This window comes from Thunnus maccoyii, chromosome 24 (assembly GCF_910596095.1).
Source record: "Thunnus maccoyii chromosome 24, fThuMac1.1, whole genome shotgun sequence".
In the NCBI taxonomy this organism is placed as follows: Eukaryota; Metazoa; Chordata; class Actinopteri; order Scombriformes; family Scombridae; genus Thunnus; species Thunnus maccoyii.
The window spans coordinates 7,393,934-7,415,846 of record NC_056556.1 but is presented as its reverse complement, the minus strand read 5'-3'; the positions used below and the strand labels follow the sequence as shown (position 1 = coordinate 7,415,846).

The 21,913-nt window shown below is 39.8% G+C and overlaps 1 protein-coding gene across 1 annotated transcript; it reads right to left on the bottom strand.

Moving 5' to 3' along the window:
- Nucleotides 1-1,510: 1,510 nt before the first annotated feature.
- obsl1a (obscurin like cytoskeletal adaptor 1a) lies at nt 1,511-21,660 on the bottom strand. Its single transcript, XM_042404721.1, has 25 exons — nt 17,884-21,660; nt 15,085-16,366; nt 13,396-13,665; nt 12,662-12,922; nt 11,750-12,055; nt 11,283-11,549; nt 10,903-11,178; nt 10,229-10,343; nt 9,723-9,883; nt 9,273-9,545; nt 8,897-9,172; nt 8,477-8,752; nt 8,018-8,293; nt 7,655-7,930; nt 7,291-7,560; nt 6,928-7,194; nt 6,579-6,848; nt 6,144-6,410; nt 4,744-5,010; nt 4,502-4,614; nt 4,217-4,370; nt 3,767-3,928; nt 2,731-2,835; nt 2,365-2,631; nt 1,511-2,122 (listed from the first exon to the last, which is right to left on the bottom strand). The coding sequence occupies exons 2-25, from the start codon at nt 16,274-16,276 to the stop codon at nt 1,845-1,847; spliced, it is 6,645 nt and encodes a 2,214-aa protein (XP_042260655.1). The 5' UTR covers nt 16,277-16,366; nt 17,884-21,660; the 3' UTR covers nt 1,511-1,844.
- Between the last annotated feature and the right edge of the window lie 253 nt (nt 21,661-21,913).

The window sequence follows — 21,913 nt, the reverse complement described above, 5'->3', positions numbered from 1 at the left end:
GGCAAATTCTCAATGAACAATAAGGGAATTGAATGTATTACATATAATGAAAATGCAGCCAAAAATCTAAAGTTAATTATTTATATTTATTTGATATTAATTAGTATTATTGTAATAAACAAGAATCAATGCAATAATATGATAACATATTGTTCATATTTTGACCCTTCACAATATCCCCTCATAAATTAGTCTCTGTATCAAACTGAACCACAAATTATATTTTTCATTCATAAATACCTAATCAGTCTTTCATAAATGGGTGATTAGGAAAAGTCATAAAATTTCAGGCTAAAATAAAGGTGTTTAAGTTGTTTTTACTGCTCAAAAATGTAAAAATTTGTATATAAGTAAGTATGTAAGTGTTGACACTGAGGCGATTCATGTATATTATACATATTGTGTTATTTCTACTAATTCTGAAATTTAAGAAAAATTTAAAAAATGTAAATTTGTTCTTCACACTGTACTCACTGTGATGTTTGTCATATCCACAAAAATCCAGCTCACTGTGGATATTTGACAGGTAAAACAATTAACAGTTGAATTTCAACTGTGCTAAAACAAACTGTATTTGAAAAAAATATTGTTTGTTAAAGCTTCAGTAACTTTTTGGGCCACATGGGAGCACCAACAAGCTGTAAACTCATATTTTATCCCCTTATAAAGTTGGTAGCAAACATTCTGGCTAACGTTAGCTAATAATTTCTTATTTAGTTAGACACGGACCAAGTTTAGCATTTAGCTTAGCTATTTGGAGTTGTGTATTTCTGGCTACCTGATGGATGTAAGTGCAATATTTAGTAACTTTTTAAATTCCACCAACTCCTGAGAAGAATATCTAACATTTGCTCTTTAGCTGCCAAACTCTCCACTATCTTCACCAGCTAACTAAGCTAACATTAGCCTAGTTGCTAACTTTGTCTGTCAGCCACTAACACTAACTAACTAAGATAAATCTGAGGGGTCATGAGATGATTAATGGGAGAGGAAAGAAGACAAAACAAAGTTCTGATACACAAATCTATGTTCAGTTTTTGGACTTTTTCTCAAATCTTTGATTTTTTAAACATTTATTGAAATGAAACCATGTGAGAAGTTTAGAGGGAAAAAACATTATTTGGTTTAGCTGTTAACAACTCATAGACATCTGAAATGTGACCCTGACGACACACTGCTTTCAAAAGCAAAAAAGGTTGGAAACCACTGGTTTAATCTTTAACTATGTGTTATATTTTAAAAGCTTGTTATGTTATCCATTGTGTCAAATCATCATCTGAAGAGTAACTAAAGCTTTCAAATAAATGTAGTGGAGTAGAAAGTACAATATCTCCCTCTGAAATGTATAGGAGTGGAAGTATAAAGTACCTCAAAATTATACTTAAGAAGATTCTCCCAGAAGCTCCATAACAAGCAACCATGTCCTCCACGCATCCGGACATAAAGTTATTAAGAAAAGAAAAAGGAATTGTAAAGGATCTTGGAGCCTCCTTAATTGGTAAACATAATGACATATTTGACGCAATGTAATTAACCACTTTTATTCTGTTTTATTTTTTGGTGGGTTTTAATCAGTATACAAGAATGTAAAGTCAACCAGACATCTGTATTAGGGAAATAAATATCATCTACACTGTAAAAAAAAAGGAATAACTGGACTGACATAACATGCCTCAGGCTTAAAATATTCAATCTATCTCACTTCTTCTTAACCCTCAAGTGCAGGCCATCCAAACACAAATACTGGAGATGTTGTGTAAAAGGGGACCTGAGCAATTCCCACTTTTCAGTCAATCTCCTCACTTTCTTTCTCTCAGAGTCACTTGCTTTTCTCTTTCATCCTTTTAGTTTTCCACAACACTGAGCGTGGCGCTGCTCTTGGCCTTGCCCATGGTAAATTTCACCACCCCGCTCATGTCCACACTGGTGTTTTTCAGAGTGAGTTTGTAGACCGTCCCGTGGTTTTCCATGCGGACAGAGGGGCTCGGCTGAAGGGTTTCTCCATTCAAAGTCCAAACTGGAGGTTTGTTTATGGCAACAGACATCTCACACTGGAAAGACGCCGGTTCAGTCTCCATCACCTCCACGTCCTCCAGCTCACTGACCATCGTGAGGGACTGGGCTGCAGCAGCACAGAGGAAAAGAAGTGTTATACAGTAAGACAATAAGTATTTTGACTTGGGGGAGCAAGTTTTAGAAAACCAGGAAACACCAACTCTTTTTTTACCCATCAGTATTGATAATAAAAACAATCACACCCAACCATAGATGGTAATTCTGTAAACTGGAGGAGTAAAGATGACGAGTGCCTCCTTCAATGACATTTGACATAAATTCCTTAAAATTGCTTTCCACTCAACTTACCTTCCACCATGAGTTTGGCCTTGCATGTGTGCTCCCCAACCTCAATGCTGTAGGTGCCCTCATCCTCCACAGCCACCTGCTGTATCACCAGTTTATGGCAGCAACCGTCGACCAGGATCTCCACTCGATCGGAGGGAACCAGCTCCTCCCTGCCCTTGTACCAAGTGGCGTCGGAGCGGGCCGAGGAGACAGTGCATTCAAGGATCACCCGGTGTTTCTCCAGGGCAGTTCGGTCTCGCAGGGGTTTAACAATGGAAACTGGGAGTTCTGAAAAGTTTTGAGATTTTGTACAGAACATTTTTAAGCTGTTAACATGCGCAAAGAAAAGCAGCAAGTTGGATATTATAGGGGTAAATACAGACTTACCCTCTACCTCAAGGTAAGCTGTAGATTCAACATCTCTGGCTACAAAGCGTATTTCTCCAGCATCTTCAGCTTTGACGCTACACATCAACAGGAAGTGTTTGGTCCCTGAAAGAGATTCATGATTTTGATTCTTACAGAAGAAAAAATAAATACCCACATAAAAAATGCAGATGCTGCCCAGCAGTGTACAAGAGGACACTTAATGGCTTAATGAACCAAATGAGGCAATATTTTTTGGAAGAATGGTTTTTATCCATCCAATGGAGTTTCAGAGACTTGGAGAATCTATCAAAAGTGGTTTGTTATTGGTCCCTAACACCTCATTTAGACACTTCCTTTAATTTGTTACCCATCTCTATATTATCTTTCTCTTTATTCAGTCTCTGTCTTGGCTCTCTCCTCCTCCCCAGGCCTTACATTGCCCTATCTGCCCATCAAAGGTCCTCCTATAGGCTAGTGTCACTAGTTTAGCTTCTGTGTGAACTGATTTATATTTGAATTCATATTTTCATGTTTATCAACTGTTACTGTTACCAACTTGATATTTATTATCATCATTATTTCTCTGTTGATAGGTGATTCAGATCTTATTGGTTTATTGCCACACCTTTTTCTTTGAAATCACCCTCATTTAGTTTTAACTGTTTGCACCTGATTCCACCTGCTGTTTTAAAAGGAGGTTGGACTGTGACAGTCGCTGAGCTTACACACTGACAGAAGACATTTGCTGAAATGTTTGTGTGTGTTATTCTTCAGATTGTATATTCATAAATATACAAGTTAGAAAAGTTGAGATTAATCAACCAGAATCCACATTTTTATATGGCAAATTTGTAGTCTCACTGGTGGTTATACTATTGTCCCTACCAGCTCTAGATATTCAACATCACAGATGTGCTTTATGTTTTCATACCTTTGGTACATTTGTTACTCAGCCTAATGATGTGTAAGTGATCAAATTAATTTGGGGAATGAATTTCTCAATCTTATCAAAAACATTCAGTCCCATCAAGTTTCAACCCCCTCCTTCTCTGACCTTCAGTGCGGGTCTTGATGGTGCTGGTGGGCCGGATCCTGTGGCCGTCTTTGTACCATTCCCCGGCCACGTCCTCCAGAGAAACTTCACACATGAAGACAGCATTCTGGTCCTCCTGGATATAAAGGTCTTCCAGATCCTGCACAATCGTCAACTCATGCTCTGTGAGGTCAGTAAATAAATTTAGATCAGGGATATTGGAGGCTAGAAATATAAACATCATCACTGTCATTCAAGATTTGTTGACATATTTTTTTTAATACACCACCTCCTTTTCACCTCTAGGTGGAGACATTGTATAAGCTACTTGCATGGCTGCACACAATTTAATGTGCAACTTAAATGAGCCCTGAAATTATTAATATGGGCAGAAATTTCAATTTTCATGTTAAGTTGTTTTTTAAGTTTTCATTGGATATGTGTTATGGCAGCTTGTGTTCAGACACTTACCATAAACCTCCAGTGAACAGGAAGTGTTGATTTCCCCTGTGTCACATGTGTAGGTGCCAGAGTCAGCCCTTGAGCACTGTAGGATCTGACAGAACCGCTTCCGGCCCATGGAGTAGATCCGACAGTTCTTCCCCGGCTTCAGCTCTGTCCCGCTCTGATTCACAGAAGGAAATGGACAGAGGTATTCCTCATGCTTTACCAGTTAAAAACTATCCAATCTGTTGCATTTTTCTACTGTCAGCAAACATACAGTCAAGAGGAAAACTATTTATAGGTATGTTTTACCTTGAACCATCTCACTTCAACGTTTTGTCTGGAGAATTCACACTCCAGAGTGGCGGGAAATTCTTCCTCTACACGGACATCAGCCAGTGCTCTCAGGATAGTAACTGGTGTCTCTGTCAATTTATTCAATCCAATCAGTCAGTGACCCATCAAAGCAAAAACGTAATTAATCAATTATATGGTTAATTTTCTCCTCACAATGTTCCTAAATAAGGAAATGACTCCCATAGGCTGATAGTTACCTTTGACTGTGAGCCTGGCAGTGGTTCGCACCCCTTCAGCTGAGAAGACAATGGTCCCCGTGTCCTCCAAGGTGAGGTTGGACAGGGTTAGGCCATGGACTAGCCCATTGGTGCTCACCCGCCACTGGTTGTTTGGTTTCACCCTGATGCCGTCCTTCTGCCAAATGCCCTCCACGTCGGTGTGGGATAGCTGCACCTCAAAGGATGCAGTTTCTCGTTCAAAGGTTTCTTGGTCAGTTAGGCCTTTACGAATGGAGATTTTACGGGCTAGATTGGATGAGATGAGGGAGAGTAGTGTGGTGAGAGTTGTGTTTTGTAAAAACATAAGATAATGTACTTTTTAGAAATGTATTGGGATGAAATAACAACAGAAAAGATACCTGATAGGAATTATTTCAAATATCACACAGCTTTAAGGCATAGCTAACACATTCACATTGCAAAAAGACTGTGTTTCAAGGGCAACAAAAGGTGGTTCAAATATAGTCCCAGCTAAGTTTAACACACGACAAAAATGACACCAAGGTCTATTATCATAGCGTCACTCAGTACACTATTGTATAACAGCATGGCTGTGTTTCAAAAACCTTTTCTCACTTACAGAACAGATCTAGCCTGCTATTCTTAGCATCTTTTTTAACTGTGACTTACTGTGAAAAGCACTTACAATATGTACTGTGTTTTAGCAGGTTAGAAGAGTGGATTGAGTCGATTCAAGATTGTGAACCAGCCACTCATTTAGTACAAACAGCATCAAAATGCATTGTTAGGAGTAGACAGTTAGATGAGATTTCAGTTACAAAGTGGTGCACTACATTGGCTGAATGTTTTCTACTTATTATACTCTACTTCTCCTGTTTGGAGAGAAATCTCCCTTCTGGTATATAGTGCAATATACCTTAATATTAGTAGTATTAGTATTCCAACAGTATTTGGCAGAAAAGGGTGAGTCATTTTTGTCAACTTTGTTGACCACAGAAAAATTATTTAAGAAATTTCTGATTTTCTCTTTTTATATGATTTTTTATCATAAGATCTTTGGGTTTCAAACTGTTGGTCAGACAAAATGAGTAAAGTGAAGGTATCCTTTTGGGCTCTTGGAACCTGTGATGGGCATTTTTTGACTTAACATAACTTCTCATGAAGTGAACAATTTCAGTCTGACTTGAAGTGTTTGGTTAAGGTCTGAGAACAGCTACACACTCTTTTTTCTTTCCTGAAAATGTGTCTTTATATAATGTTACAGAGGGATGTAATGTACAGTAGAAGGAGATAATGGGATGTCTTTGGCGGTAAATGTGCAACGATATGAGTTAGAAAAAGTAAGGGAGACTTCAACCTGTTCATTTCTAAAAATCTCTGGCAATATAATCATCTATGCCCCAGTTTGGACCACTTACGTTCTACATTGAGCTTGACCTGTGTCCTGTCATGCAGAGTCTCACAGCGGTAGGTTCCCCGATCCGACAGAGTCAGATTGTTGATGGTCAGACTGCGTTTACACCCGTTCTGAGCGAGCGTGTGTCGGGGACCGGCCTGGATGACGATCCCTTGCCTTATCCATTGGACCTCGCCTGTCTCAAGACTGATCTCAGTCTCCAAGGTGGCATCGCCAAACTCTTCTGCCATGACAGCCTCCGTTTTCTTTGTAAACAAGACCTGAGCCTCTGATCATAAAGGGGAGAGACAGAAATAAAGGTCACAATGCACTGCTGGTTTTACTTAAACAAAAAATGAAAGATGTTTTAGACAGTAAATGGTAATGCACAGAAGTTTTTGACACTATAACATTTTATATATAGTTGTTTTTGACACTATATATAAAATGGTCTTACCCTGAACTTTGAGACTGGCCTTGCTCATTTTTCCTTCAACCTCAGCTGTGATTTTGGAGCAGTCTAACATCTGGCACTTCTTGATCACCAGGGTGTGGCACAGGCCATTCTGGGTCGCCTCGAAACGGTCGCCGAGGGTGATGACCTCATTGTCCATGAGCCAGACCAACTGGACATCCTCGGGAGAAACCACACACTTGAAGGTGGCATCTTCTCCTTCAAGCACAGTGGTGTTGTAGAGCTCAGTGAGGAACTCCACCACCCGAGGCACTGAGGAAACAGAAGAAAGTTTATGAACCTCCTACCTCATGTGAGAAATGACAAGAAATCAGAGTCCAAGTATACTTACTCTCCACCCTAAGTGTTGCCATGGTCCTGTCATCTTTGGACTCGCAGGCATACTCCCCAGCATCCTCTCTTGTTAAACGGTGAATGGTCAAGCTTCGCTCTACTCCATCCGCCCGAATGGAGAACCTCCTGCTTGGAACCACCTCAATGCCATTCCTGAGCCACTGGACGTCTGCTTTTGGCTTGCACACCTCACAGCGAATGGTCACCATACCATCAGCATGGGCCACAGTGTCTTGCAGCGGTCTTGTAAACTTGATTCTCATTTCTGTGATACAGAAGTTCAAAGTTAATATGACTTTTTAAACCAAACTGAGATTTTCTACAACGTTGTCGGATGACAAGATGAAACAAAAATTTTAACCTTTCACCAGCAGGCTGAAGTGAATCTGGTCCGTGTTGACATCGCAGGTGTACTCGCCAGCATCAGAGCGCCTCAGAGGTTCAATGGTGAGGGTACGCTGATGACCTTCCATGAGCTGTAGGTAGCGCTCTCCTTCAACAGGCGTCCAATCTTTGAGCCAGCGTACCAGAGCATTTTCCTTGGACACAAAGCTTGTCAAGGTCACGCTCTCTGCTTCATAACCAGTTACAACAATGTCATCCTCCTTGTTTATAAATGTAACTGGAGTCTCTTTCATGAAAATGGACAAAGAGGCAAATATTAGGTCAGGTTCATAATCAAATTTGCAATGTGCAAAGACTTAACCTCCACCCGAGGTTCGTACCTTGAATCCTGACAACGCTAATCATCTTGTCATCCACAGCATCACAAATGTACTTCCCGGAATCTGAAGGCTGGACATTTGAGATGATAATTTTCCTCAGAGTGCCATAGCACTCAATGTCGGTACGGGAGTCATTGGTGAGCAGCTTGTCATTGCAGTACCACTGGACAGGGGCACTGGCACGGGACACCTCACAGGCCAGGATCAGGTCATCTCCTGCCATCATCTCCTGATAGTCTGCGTCGTTTGAGTTGCCCACAATGGTCACTGGAGGCTCTAAGACCAAAAGAGGGAATTTTATTTAAGACACATTTTTTTTTAACCAGTTCACTAAATTAATACAAAAGTTTAAATTAAATTTACCCTCTACGGTAACCTGGAAGGTGATATTGTCATCTTCAACATCCAGGAAGTACTCTCCAGAGTCTCCGAGTTCAGCATTGAGAATGACGAGTGAGCGATAAGCGCCCTCCTCTTCCTCGCAGTACCTTTCATCATCCTCAATACGACAGCCATCCTTATACCATTTGCTGATTGCATTTGCTCTGGAGAGCTCACACTCCAGCACAATGTCATCAGAAATCAGAGACTTAAGATTTGTTTTCGTCTCCGGCTTTCTTAAGATCTTCACTGGAGGCTCTAAGGATGCAGAATTACATATTGACAATTAATATGATATGGTGGTTTTTAAAATGGTGTCAACATCTGATTGTTGGTGACTGACATGTATGTTGATAACTCTAATCATACAGTCATCATTGATTGATTGCCTTTTGGGCCACAAATCGTCTTCACCATTGACCACTGACAATTGCCTCTTACCTGAAACTTTGACCTGGAAATCAATTTTGTCATCAACAGCATCACAGGTATATTTCCCAGAATCCGCTGGAGAAGGCGAGTGGATGGTCAGACGCCGGATTAACCCATCCTCTGTGAAGATCACATTACTACTCTCCTCTATTTCTTCGCCATTTAGCCACCAACTCACTTCTGCATTGGGCCGAGACACCTCGATCTCTAGCACAATTGGCTTTCCAGCAAAACTCTCCAGTTTATCAATCATGTTTTGGGGGCGAGTAAGTGCCACTGGTGGCTCTGAATGAAAAGGAAGAATAAAGTCATTAAAAAGAAAAGAGGGAAGATTCACAAATGATAGAAGTCATATCAAAATTCTATACATTTATTGAGTATTTGTTTATCACTATGCTAAATGGTTACCCTCATATAATTCATTCTTACCAGTAATAGTCACCAAGAAGGCAACTGAGTCATCTTCAGTGTCACATACATACTCCCCTGTGTCATCCACAGTGGTCATGGGTATAACCAGCCGGCGTTGGGCCTCATCCACCTCCAGGATCAGGTTAGGGCCCTCCTCCACCTCCAGGCCGTCTCTAAACCACTTGACTTGGGCATCCAACTGGGAGATCTCACAGTTGAGCTCCAGCCTTGTAGAGGCCAAATGTGTCAGCTCAATCTCTGATTCACTGGGGTGAATTATTCGTACCAGTGGCTCTGGTGCAGAAAGTGGATATTTAAATGTAACCTTCCACACATTTGTATTAGACATATCAATATAATCAGATGTGCATGCAAAAGGAAATTTCAGCCTTACCTGTGACAATAAGCTGGAAGAAGACAGAGTCTCCGTCTGTTTCGCAGACATACTCTCCACTATCTTCCACCGTGCCACAGAGGATGGTCAGCCTCCTGTAAGGACCCTCAGATATCAGCTGGACATTGTTGCTCTCCTCCACCTCTTGGCCATCTTTGGACCACCGCACCTTACCGCTGGAGCGAGATAACTCACACTGCAGGTGGATCTCCTCTGAGACGTAGCTCTCCATCGCAATATCGTCCTTAGGGTCTACGATCATCACTGGGGGCTCTGTGTTTGTAGTTGTAGGAAGTACAGTGAGGTCAATTCATACTTCTATTATAAACAAGAAAGTTATGACATTTTAGGATTAATAATTAATTCCTGCATGTCTTTTTGTAATTCTTCTACAAGAAACGTGTGTTTTCTCCACTATTAAACTATTAGGGCCAGGTCTTTGTAATGTACCTCTGACATTGACGTTGAACTCCATGCTGTTGTTTCCTGCTTGGCAGGTGTAGCTGCCAGCATCTGAGGTTTCTGCAGAACGGATGATCAGCCTCCTCATGGTTCCCTCTGCCTGCAGAGTGATGTTGTCACTGGGCTGGATCTCACAGCCGTCCTTATACCTGGGACACACCAAATCAGACACAGACAACTGTAAAAAGACAGGGTATTGAATAACACTTAATACGATAACTATTTTAAGATTTTCTTACCAAGAGTTTCTTACCAAAACACAAAGTTTAATTCAATAGCTAATAACTCAACTGAATATATATATTGATTTCTTTAGTAATTTACCATTTTCAAGGCTGTGAATGCAAAGATCAGTGATACTATATGTGGAAAAACAACACTTCACAGAACACTTAATACATAATAATTAAAAAATAGAGTTTGAAAACAGAGCACATATAAAAGCACAAGATAATTTTTTTTATTCATTTCTTGAACAGGACTTTACTCCTTACCACACAACTTCAGCATCCTCTCTGGAGACGTGGCAGACCAGCACAACAGGGTCGAACTCCATGCTGCTCTTATGGAGCTCTTCCTCAGGTGCTGGAGTGAAATCCACAGGAGGACCTGGAAAAACAGAGGAAAGAGGACGAATGTCAGCAGCTGGAAAACAAGGTACTGCAGGACAAACTTAGCTAGAAATATTCTCAGTACAATTTGGTTAAACCATAAAAACCAAACTTGAAGAACCTTGAAACTAAGAAGGTTTTGTTTTACTGTGTTGGTAGGTCAAGTACATATCAATTAGGGCTACAACTGGTGGTTATTTTCATGTTGATTAATGTATTTTTTTAATTAATATATTTATTGTTTAGTCTAGACATTTTTTTGAAAAGATTAAAATGTTTTATTAAATTTCTAATATGTAAAAATGAGAAGAGGGCATTTCAGAAGTTGGAAATAGCAAAAGTGTAGCATTTTAATGGATGAAGAATTAAATAATAATTTTTAAAAAGTCGATATATTTCTTTCAATCAACAAAAAATAATCCATTAATTTGTCTAAATTGAATTATGTATTTTATATAGTTACATATATTTTATATAGTTACATATATGAATGAACAACTGGGTTCTTAAATACATGCAAAGACCAGAAATTCATCAGCTTTTCCAAAACCTTTTACCTGCAACGTCCACGTTGAATTTGATGACGTCCCCTGAAGTTTCACATGTATAAACTCCAGAGTGAGACTGCTCAGCTGAGTGGATCACAATCCTCCTCATGTTCCCATCTGACTGGATGTTGAGGCCATCGGTCACCTGGAGTTCTTCACCATCTTTGAACCAGGATACTTGAGCAAAAGGATGGGAGACTTCACAGTAGAGCACAATGGCGTCACCAGTCTCCACCTTCTTCCTGGTGTCTAACTCTGGCAAAGGGCTGAACTTCACCACAGCAGCTGTAAAGACATGAGCACGTAAATCAAACAAACTCAACATTAATATTTGATAACATACTAAATTTTGCAGAATTTACATATTTTTACCAGATATTCACACTTACGTTTAACATTGAGAACTGCTGAATCCCGGACTCCATTGGCTATGAATGTGACCTCTGCTGTGTCTTCTGTAGCACGAGTTTCATGGATAACCAATGAGTGTTTTGTTTGGGACTGTTGTATCGAGTATCGTCCACCATGTTGCAGTTGAGCGCTATTCAGAAACCAGGTTCCAACCATTGAGGCAGACAGTTCAATGGAAAAGCGAGCATCCTCTCCCTCCATGACCTCACAGCCTTGGAGGCGATTGCGAATTTTTGGCCCAGGAACTAAAAATAGAAAAAAACAGAACTAGAAGTTATCAAAAAATAGCATAGTCCATTTTCTGAAGTATGTCATACGTTTGTAGGTTGCCATTGAATTGGATTTGTTACTGTACTCTGAAAAAACCTAAAGCCACTTGAGATACTTGTATCTCAAGTAGCTTGAGATACTGTATCTATCAAGAAAGAGTTTTCAGTTTACCTACCCAGATGGATAACTTTTGGAAACTCCACATGGCCGCTTCGCCCATATTTGTTGATGCAACAGACACGGAAGCGGTAGTCACCCTCACACGGCACGCTGTCACCAGTGACCTCAGCTGAGGTGGAGGTCTCCGTTGTGAAACACTTCTGCCACTCCTGCGAGCCCACTTCCTGTCTCTCCACCACAAAGATGGAGCGGGTGGTGGTCTGGCTGTTCGGGGCAGGAACCCAGTTGAGGAGAGCACTGTTAGGGCGATCTGCATCCATTTTGACTCCAACAGGACAGATAGGAGGACAATGTCTTGTGGCTAAATGGGGAGAAAGATGGAGGATGTTGAATTAGTAAAGAAAAGGTTTGATTTAAAAAGATATACATTAGACCCTGAATTTTAAGGTTATTTTACAAACTTTTAACTTAATTAAAAATTAAGCCAGCTATCAGAACCAAACCCTACCATACAGTCCCCAATTTAAATCTCCAAAACAACCATTGTTTTTGTCTATTGCACTGGCTGGACCAATGGATTTAGAAGTAGAGCGTAAGATCAGCATGCCTTCAGCTTAAGAGGGTAATTATCATTGTCATAGCTATTTCCTTGTGTTATATATTTAAATATATAACAACATTTGCAAGTCAAAATGTCAGAGAGGCAATGCAAAACAACAATTGATTGTTCTGAAGGTCTAGAATATGAAATGCTATATGGAAAACACTGCTAGCTACAAGAAAAATGGTTAAAAATTATTATGAATGAAAAGAATTCAGTGGATGTTATTGTACTTAAACTGTCTGCATTTGAACATTTCCAACTCATTTTATCTCCCAGAGAATAATAACCTCATAATCGTTTGCAAAACAATCCTGAAAACTGTGAAACAAACATACACAAGACATCAACCCAACCTAAACGTACCTTTGACCTTGAGACGTGATGAGGTCTTGGATCTCCCTGTGACAAAGGTCACTACCCCCGAGTCTTGGTAGGCCACATTGACAAAGACCAGAATATGAGTTTTGCCAAAAGACTTAAGGATCGTCTGATGAGTCTCATGCAACTTCAAACCATCTTTGAACCAGTGGACCTCCATTTCGTCATCCTCCACCTCCACGCAGAACGCAGCATTCTCACCCTCTAGGACCTCCAGCTTCCGGGGAAGTTTACGAACAATAGTACCTGTGAGTACAAAAAATTACTTTTTTAGAATTTGTATTGTACAGCAGGTTTTTTTTCTAAACTTGCTGTTCCTCTTTTACTCTCTATTCAGTTCCTCTACATCGTAGATTTACACTTTTACATCAAGCGGATACATTTCTCTGTTGAAGAGTCAGTTTCTCTTTTTGCTGGTCCCCAAGTAACAAGCATTTTCAATTTGAAATTTTAAAGGATTTAGTTACCCAGAGGTTCTTTAACATAGCACCTTTTAAGTGGTAGAAGTTTAGATGATGCAGGTTTAACCTTTGTTGATGAGTCCAGTTTTCTTTGCTTCTTTTTTAGAAGAAATTTTAGTATTTAGATGCAAAAATGTGATCATGGCATCTTTAGTTAGAGTGTGTTTTAGTGATGGTCTTTATCCCTGTTACACATGCAAAAATTTGAGTAATTTTAGTGAAGCAACTACACATTGCATATTGTAAATGACTGCATACCTTTAACTGATATCTCTGCAATGCTCTTTGCTCCATCTGGCATCTCACAGAGATACACTCCATCGTCGTCTGTCCCAACATCATGGATGGTGAGTCTTCGCCTGGTGCCCTTCTGCTCCATCCCATATTTACTGCTGGGCATCAGCCTCTGGTCCTCCAGGTACCAGGCAGTCGGGACCGACTCATCAGGAACCTCACACTCCAGCACAGCAACGTCCCTCTCCCTCACTTCCACATCTTTTAATGGACGCCTGAACCGCACAGATAGGCCTGAAGAACAATGGAAATTTATATTAAAGTCTGCATGTTTTCACTCAACAAAAAGTATGGGATAGTTGTAAATTTGGGTTGGTTTACAGATCTTATTTTACAATGCAATTGATTGATTCATTGAATGAGTAAATTTAATTAACTTCGTGAGTGATTTTTCTTGACTTAAGCTTTTACTGCAATATTTTTGATGAAGACTACGTTACTATGGCAATTTGACTTAAGTTCATTGCCCAGGCAATAGTCCCTCTGCAAAAAGGAAAAGACTGGAAAGTGTTAAAAAAGTTTTGAAAATAATGAGTCACCTTTAAAAAAAAATAAAAAAGAAATTTGTGAATAATGAAATAATCACTAACTAATCTCCAAAACACTTAAAGTTTAGTTTCAGGTTACACATTTATTTTCTATCAAAAGCTTTGTATTTACATGAATCTTTCATCCCAAAAGAGCCATTTTAAGCAAAGCTATGTTGCTGTTATGCCACTGATTATTATCTGTATATTAAGGACTGGCGTGTTGACCCGAGACTGCACTGACATGTCTGATAGAAGCAGCTGACACACTGCAGGACTATGCATATGAAAAGTTATGTGACCCAGAGAATTATCTGCCCATTATGAAGGGATTAGGACAAAATAATTAACCACTTTAAAAAGTGATGCCATGCATTTTAACAAAATGCAATTAGCCTTGACATGTGCAGCTTATGACCTAATGTTTTCTCTGTGTGGAGATATGCATCAGAGACGCAATGACTCATTCATTTTGGATCGTCTGCAGCTGTTTCTTTAAAAATTCACTTAGAATGAGTGAAGAGTGAAACTAGCACAGAATCTCTTTAAAGTCAGTGTTATTGTCACATTATGAAAAAGCTTTCCAAAGCACATTTTCATATTGTGTTATTAGTTATTTGCTTCATTCACTCTTGTTTGGCATGATTAAGAATATGGCTTTCACTCAGTATCTTTCTTCTGTAAATGTGAGGTTTTGAGATGTTTAAAGACACTTTCAGTAATTTTAACCATAGTTTAATAGTAATTTTGTGTCGTTAATTACATTGGTATTGGTTTTCTATCCATCCAGCAATCTATTTCTGTATCGGTTTATGCTGTTCAAAGTAGCAGGAGGCTGAGGAGGCCAGATGTGGGTTACACCCTGAATGGGTCGCCTGTATAGTCTAGAAAGAGTCCCATTTCAAAACAAGATAATTAGCATTTGGAGAAAATGGAAAACCATCATAAAATAATTGCTAGCTTTAAAATCAAGCCACCATACGTATTTATTCTTGAATGGCATACTCTATTTTCTCAGTATTGCTGATTTAAGTGACATTATGTAGAAATGAGTAGAAATCTCTGTTTTGTTCAGTTAGGATTGCAGTAAAAGCAGATTTAGTACAAACAAGGAAGTATCTCTTACTTTTGACGGTCAGATGAACAGCACTGAGGGTGTTTCCAAGAGCATTTGATGCAGCACACACATACAGCCCTGTATCCTGCACCTTACAGTACAGAACCTTCAGCGTGTAGTAACCCTCTCTGTCCTCAAATATCAAATGACGCCTCCCGGGATCTAGGGGCACCCCATCTTTCTTCCAGATGATCTCTGGTTTTGGCTTCCCCGTCACCAAGCAGCGAAACTTGGCGTGTTTCCCCTCTGCCACTGCAAACTTCTTGACTTTAGATGCACTGACATGTGGCTCCTCTGTGACCCTTGACAAGAACCTCCCACTTCTGGTCCTTGGTGAACTCTGGCTGTTAGTGCGACTATTTGAGGACATTTTATTCTCTGCTCTCTCAGGTACCGGCTCGACAAGAAGGACAGCGCCAGCCAAGGCCTCACCATTGCAGTTGACGGCCTTGCAGGTATAAACACCTTTGTCTGGCATACGCGTCCTGTAGATCTTGAGCTGGAACCAGCCACCGTCTTGATTGTTCACACTAAAGTGGGAGCTCTCAAAGATGTCGTTCAGCTTCTTGCCGTCTTTTTCCCATACCACCTCAGGCAGAGGCGTGCCCCAGATTTTGCAGGAGAAGGCGGCGTCTTCGCCTCTGTCCACACGCAGTGAGAGGGGCTTGATGAGGAATCTTGGTCTGTCATCAGACGTGAAATCAACCTCTTCGTGTTTTTCGCTAAACTTACTGTTCCACTTGTGCTCTCCATTCAGAACTTCTCCATTCTCTTTGCTGTGTTCACCATTTTGCATCGTGCAGTAGCCATTCAGGTGTTCCTCTAATTCTCCATTTTCTTTCACTGGTTGCTTCACACCATTGACCCCTAATTGCTTTTGCTCTCCTTCCTGTTGTGGGGCCTCCCCCTCCACTTTAAGGGAGGCTGCTGCATAGGTTTCACCTATGCTATTTCTAGCTTTGCAGATGTATTGGCCAGCATCCTGCTCGGTTACTCCAGTAATGGTCAGCAGGTATGCTTTTCCATCCTCAGAGAGCTTGTAACGTCCTTCAGTCAAAATCTGGACATTTTTACGTTCCCAGATCACATCAGGACGAGGGTCCCCACCAATCTGGCACCTTAATGTGGCATCTGTGCCACACTGTGCCACTACAGGCCGTGGGTAGCCCAAAACACGAGGAGCACCTCCAAAAATATCCATGATGATTTCACTCTGTCTCCGTTTTGAATGAAAAAATTTCTTTTGTTGTGAGATCTTCTCAAAATAATCCTCTTGTCTTTGGTGAAGTATCTTTGAAAAAGAGAAAATTTATATTTCAGTAGGCAAATGACTTCAATGGAAAAATAGATTCAAACAAAAACTTACATTTGCAGAACTTTCCCAAACAACAAGTCTTGACCGGACTTAAGCCTAAAATCACAATCTAAACACTAAACTCCTATTATTCAATCAGTTGTATTGACTGAAGTGTAGTTTTCTTCTTTTGACTCTGTGACACATTGTCTTCTGTATATTTTAACTGAGCTGAGCTAGATCAGTGTTTCTCAAAATCTTTCAGTTTTTCACGTCAAGGACCCCTGAACCGACACAAATTGGACCTAGGCCTCCCATATGATAAGATTTTTGCTTTTAGATGTTTTATTACAGAAAGTGTATGAAACCCATGACCTAAAAAGTCAGACATTCTGTCATCATGTTACTTATGCTGGGAACCCCCTGGAACCCCTTCAAGGACCTCTGGGGATCCCCAGACCCCACTTTGAGAACCACTAAGCTTCATGATTGCATGTCAAATATTAGATACAGTATGTTGAAAGATAATCTAGAATGTGCTTTAAAATGGACACTTTTATGATCAGGAATCTCACTTTGTGTTTTGTAGAGAGGAGTGTATTGAGATATTTTAATATTCCAAATACTCAATGCAGTTACCGAAGCAGAACTAATGTAACATGTTTAGAAACGTGTTTATCACATTTAGTAGTTTAGTTCAGTGGGTTTTGAGCAAACGTAAACCACTCTAGGTTGTCTCACAGCTGGTGCTGTAACTCATTGAAGAGTGTATTTATAAAGTAGTCTGTCCAAAAAAAGATACCAGAGACCATGTGTCACATAGCACACAAACCTGCAGTCACAAATTAAGACAAAACTGACCCATAAATGTATGTATTTGCAGTGCATTTATGCCAGCTGTATCCTGGATTTTCATTGTTTCTGAACTGTTGCATTGTTGTCTGCACCTTTGACGTTCAGCAACTACCTAAGTCATTTAGTATCTGAGGCTAAGTTCATCTTTCTTGATACAGATATTTGAACTTGTAGAGATATTGAATCAATCTTGCAGGAGCCAGTGAAAGTTGTTTGTCTCTCACATGTAGCTAATTTGTTTCTTCTCCTGGTGTTGTCACTATCTTGCCTTTGGCATCTAGAATTATAACCGTCCCTGCTATATGACGCACCAAGCTCTCACATTTGATGCACATCCTATAAACAGGACAGATCATATCTCATGTCTTGGCTGGGAAATAGAAATTAAGGTACCACCTCAGATGTGTCTGATAAATTCTCATGATCAATAAAGACATGAAACAGATTTAGCTACTAATTGATCGTTTGTTGGCACATGGATAGAAATTATTCTACATAAGTGGGCCTGAATATCAAATATTAGTGCCAATAGAGACACATAAAGTCAGAAAGGAAATTGACATAATGCAGTTTGTAAAAATTAACAGAAAACTAACCCTTTTCAAATTTTATCCAGACCATTCAAAAGTGTTTTTTAACCCTGGAAAGGCTAAACTTACCAATCTTGTGAGTCCCCCTCTTTAAAGCACTCTAACGCTGTTGTGCTGTTTACTTAAAAAATATGTCCTCATAACGCTCAAGCCTTCCTCAGTCTAATTCAGATGACTGTGGCCCTTCTTTAAGTTATTATTTGACCTGTAGATGGCAGACGTCCGCTCTGTTGCTCTGGACAACAATCAAACTCTGTAAGATGCCTCAGCTCTTGTTTCTTTCCCCAGTCCTTGGTTGCTGTTTGTTGTTGATTCTTGGTCACAGCTGACTTTTCCCCTGGTTATCGAAAGTCAAAGCCAATAAGAAAAATCAAATCTTCCATTCACACTCAGTGGCCCCTAGTCACAGGTATCATGTCTTGATTGTTCCCCTTGGTTTGGTGTGAAGTTGCCGGTGGCAGAGAGGAAAATGACCACAGTCTTTCAGCTGAGTGCTTGGGTTATTCGTCAGCCCTGATACTGTCATTGTCCAACAGCTTAAGAGTGAGAGAGAGAGAGTTGGAAGGGGGGGTGGGGGGCATTAAATGCGTTCGCAGCTGCTGCCACTGCAAGCCACCCCCTAAAAATACCACCAGCTTCGATGACAGTGGGCCAAGATAAAGTTAGGCTCTCCATTCACAGACCTTGGCCAACTAAAGATAGAGAGGAGGCCGAGCTCTGCGATGGATCACTCAGCTCAACAGATATCCACAGATAAACCTCAGAAGAGAAAGGACACCCCACCTGCTGGAGCTCCTCGAATCATGACTCATGTTTACCCAGAAATAGGGTCAAATTAGAGTCACAACAGTACTAGAAAATGGAGCAATGATCTAGACAAAAACATTTTGAAGATTCAATCACTCTTTTTGTAGACCTCACACACAAGGCCATAGCCATGATTTTAGATTAGATCATTTTAAAAACTCAGAACATTTTTCATACAGTACCTTAGGTTTGTTCAACTACTGAAGTGGATGTGGTCAAAAATATGTTCATGTTGTTATCCTTGAGTTATCATAGTAGTATTCCTAGTGCAGGCTGTTTTTTTCTGGTTTGCTTAGAAAAGTGTCCATCTTAAAAACCAACAGCTAAGAATGTTTCAAAAACCAATATACTGGATTACAAGGTTGAGATTTTTGAAAGTAGTAAATGGGAAACTGGGCCTTAGGTTGCTACTACTGCCCAAATAACTAACTCAGTGTAGCTACAGCCCTGCCCTCAAATGAACTACTTAGAGGATGCAGATCTCATGACTTCATGACTAGCAACGCAATGACCAGCAATTCAGGAAAGGTACAGTTTACAGTGGACAATAGAAGACAGACAAGTAATGACTTATTGAGTACTTGAACTTGAGTCAGGACTTTGTTGCACAACCGGAGACTTATTTGTTACTTGCTAAACAATGACTTTGTCCCACCTCTGGCACTTACCCTCAATGTTAATGTGTTTTCCGACAACTACCATGCAGCCCTGCATTGTGTCTATTGCAGTCTAAGAGGAAACTCTCTCCTCAGAATATAAAGCCAAAAGAACAAAAAGCTGGTATCACTTCCTTTAAATCAACTGCTTTGGTAGCGCAGGTTTGAACAGCTATAAAATCCAATGGTTACAAATGGATAGAAAAATGTATTCAAGTGAAAAATGTATTACTCTATGCTTGATGCAGGACTGGATGGATCATGAATCCAAGATTCATCAAAACTGGGCTGTGGCAATTATTGATAGTCTTATTTTACCAGTTTGTGCATTGGTTTAGTGCAGTAATACAGTAAAACAGTAATTAAAATTGGTTGTGTTGTATCTGAAATTTAAACTCTGAAAGGTTGAACTTTACTTACACTTCCTCAAAATTGTCCAATCATTGTGTAACATAACCATAACTGGATGTATAGTGCATTTCATGTTAATTGGACTGGTGTAGAAGTTGCATGCCAGACCACATGACTACAATCACTAAATATGAGGGTTGAAGGACAGACACACACTAAGCCTATCCCTCTAAAAAATTTGTAGTTTTTTGTATTTTTGTTTCTCCCAACAAGTACCTGTACTTATGTGGTTAAAAATGGCCTCTCACCATTACAGATTTGAATCCGGCGTTGACACTCGTTTCCTGAATTCTTAGACAATGGCTCTCTAAGCTATCTCTTCAAGTGGAGTGGTTCGGACAGCCAAAGCCGCTGACACACACTGCAAACTGTCGTCATAGATATTTGACCTTCAGTGTAGGTTGCATAGTTTCGATCCCTTTGTGACGGACTGCACTTGACATACCTTCTCTAACACGGATGTGCTCTAAAACTCCCATTAAAAAGAAGTATATTCAAAAGATATGGACAGATATTGAGTCGGTTTCTTTTAGGTGTTAAAAGGAAACATTTGACCTTGTCTAAAAAGCATGTCGGTAAACAATTTGCTGGAAGATAGCAGAGTCATTTGGAGGACTCACACCACAGTAATGGCTCCATTTAAGGGTGCTGGTACCTCTGACATTCTCATCCATGCAGTCATCCCAGCAGCTGTTAGGTGTGATGACCACACCAAGAATCAAAAGCACAGTGTTGCTCTTTATCCTGAGATTGGGTTTCAATATCAAAAGCTGAAGAGGATTGACAGAGACCTTAGGCATCTTAAGAGGATGTCAGTCAAGCCAGTTTTGAAAACAAGTAAACCTTTTTTCTATTCAATCTTTTTCATCCCTCCTTCCACAAATGTCCAAATCAGTGAGATTAATAACTAAATATACAGAATTAGAAGTATAAATCCAGCTTTACACTAATTCCACAGAGACTCTTGTAAAGCTAATGCAGATGATACCTTATGTGGCTTTAAACGTATCCATATTGGTTAGTGTTGCAGTCATTTACAGGTTAAACAACAACAGATGCTTAGAGCAGAGACGTTGACGCTGACAATGACAGACAATGCTATAAAAAGTGGGCTTATCTTAACTTGTGCACTGACATGAGAAGCCGGTGATTCTGACAGCATTCCCAGATTTCTCTCAGCATCAACTGGGTTGTTTTCATCTGTCAGCCCATGTCTTTGAGCTAGATGTCAGTATGTAGTGATAGTGGGTTGTTGTAATTCTAAGCTCGTCTCAAGATGATGAACAGCTTATGTCAACTTAATGGGATTCAGACCTGGAAATGAGAGAAATTTCCATTTATTTTTTGTGCCACATGCCCAGGTACATCTTTCATCACATCCCTAATGGAACTGTAGTGATCAAAGATGCGGTGTGGCCTATTTTTTACTGTGGAGAAAAAAATAGGACATAACAACTAAGAAATCACTGCACATGCTAGGAATATCCTTAGTGAAGTAGATGAGGGAAAAATCATTTTTTGCTAATATAGTTGATATACTTAAAATTGAAAAAGTGTGGTGCTTAGCGAGATGTACATGTGTACACTCTTACAATATTGTCCACTAGATGGAGCTAAAGATTTATTTTCAAGGGAAGAATCATTGGACCTGATACTCAATGAATTGAAAGGTCAACGCAAACAGAATAAAAAGGAAATATAGAAAGCAAGTTTAGTCTTTAAGCCTCTGTTTACCACACAAATTTGCATCCGTGATCAGTTAAGAATCACATTATGTCTCATGTGTTGTTCATTAGTTCATTAGTGCTCATATTTAAAACAAGCGACATCCACATTTAAGTTATTATAAACTCTTTAGAGTGCTGTGGGACCATTTCATGAAAAATAATTATATGAATTTAAGTCTAAATTATCTAGAATATAGACAATCATATCAGAAAAGTATAATTTGGCCATGAAGGGACTTGACTGACCTTTTGTCCCTGAGGAAGAATTGAATTTCCTTATTGTTTAGTAAAAAAATATATAACATCTCATTGTAGAAGTAAAGTCTTAAGTTGTATTTGTCATCATGATCTTATGTGGGAAAGTTTCACTCCTTACTGGAAATCTGTGAAAGCATTTTGGTCCCAGGATGTAAAGGTTTATGACCCAGAGTCTTGAAGGAGTGTGTTGAGATGCACGTACACATTTCAGTGCAGAACTCTATCCCTCCATCTTCAACT

What these genes read in the sequence shown, in the direction of transcription:
- obsl1a (XM_042404721.1), bottom strand. Translation starts at nt 16,276, where the DNA reads ATGGATATTTTTGGAGGTGCTCCTCGTGTTTTGGGCTACCCACGGCCT. An exon ending in AGCAGTTCTCAATGTTAAAC is followed by an intron (nt 11,179 to 11,282) that starts GTAAGTGTGAAT and finishes ATGTCTTTACAG; the next exon opens with CTGCTGTGGTGAAGTTCAGC. An exon ending in CTTCCAGGTTACCGTAGAGG is followed by an intron (nt 7,931 to 8,017) that starts GTAAATTTAATT and finishes TTTTGGTCTTAG; the next exon opens with AGCCTCCAGTGACCATTGTG.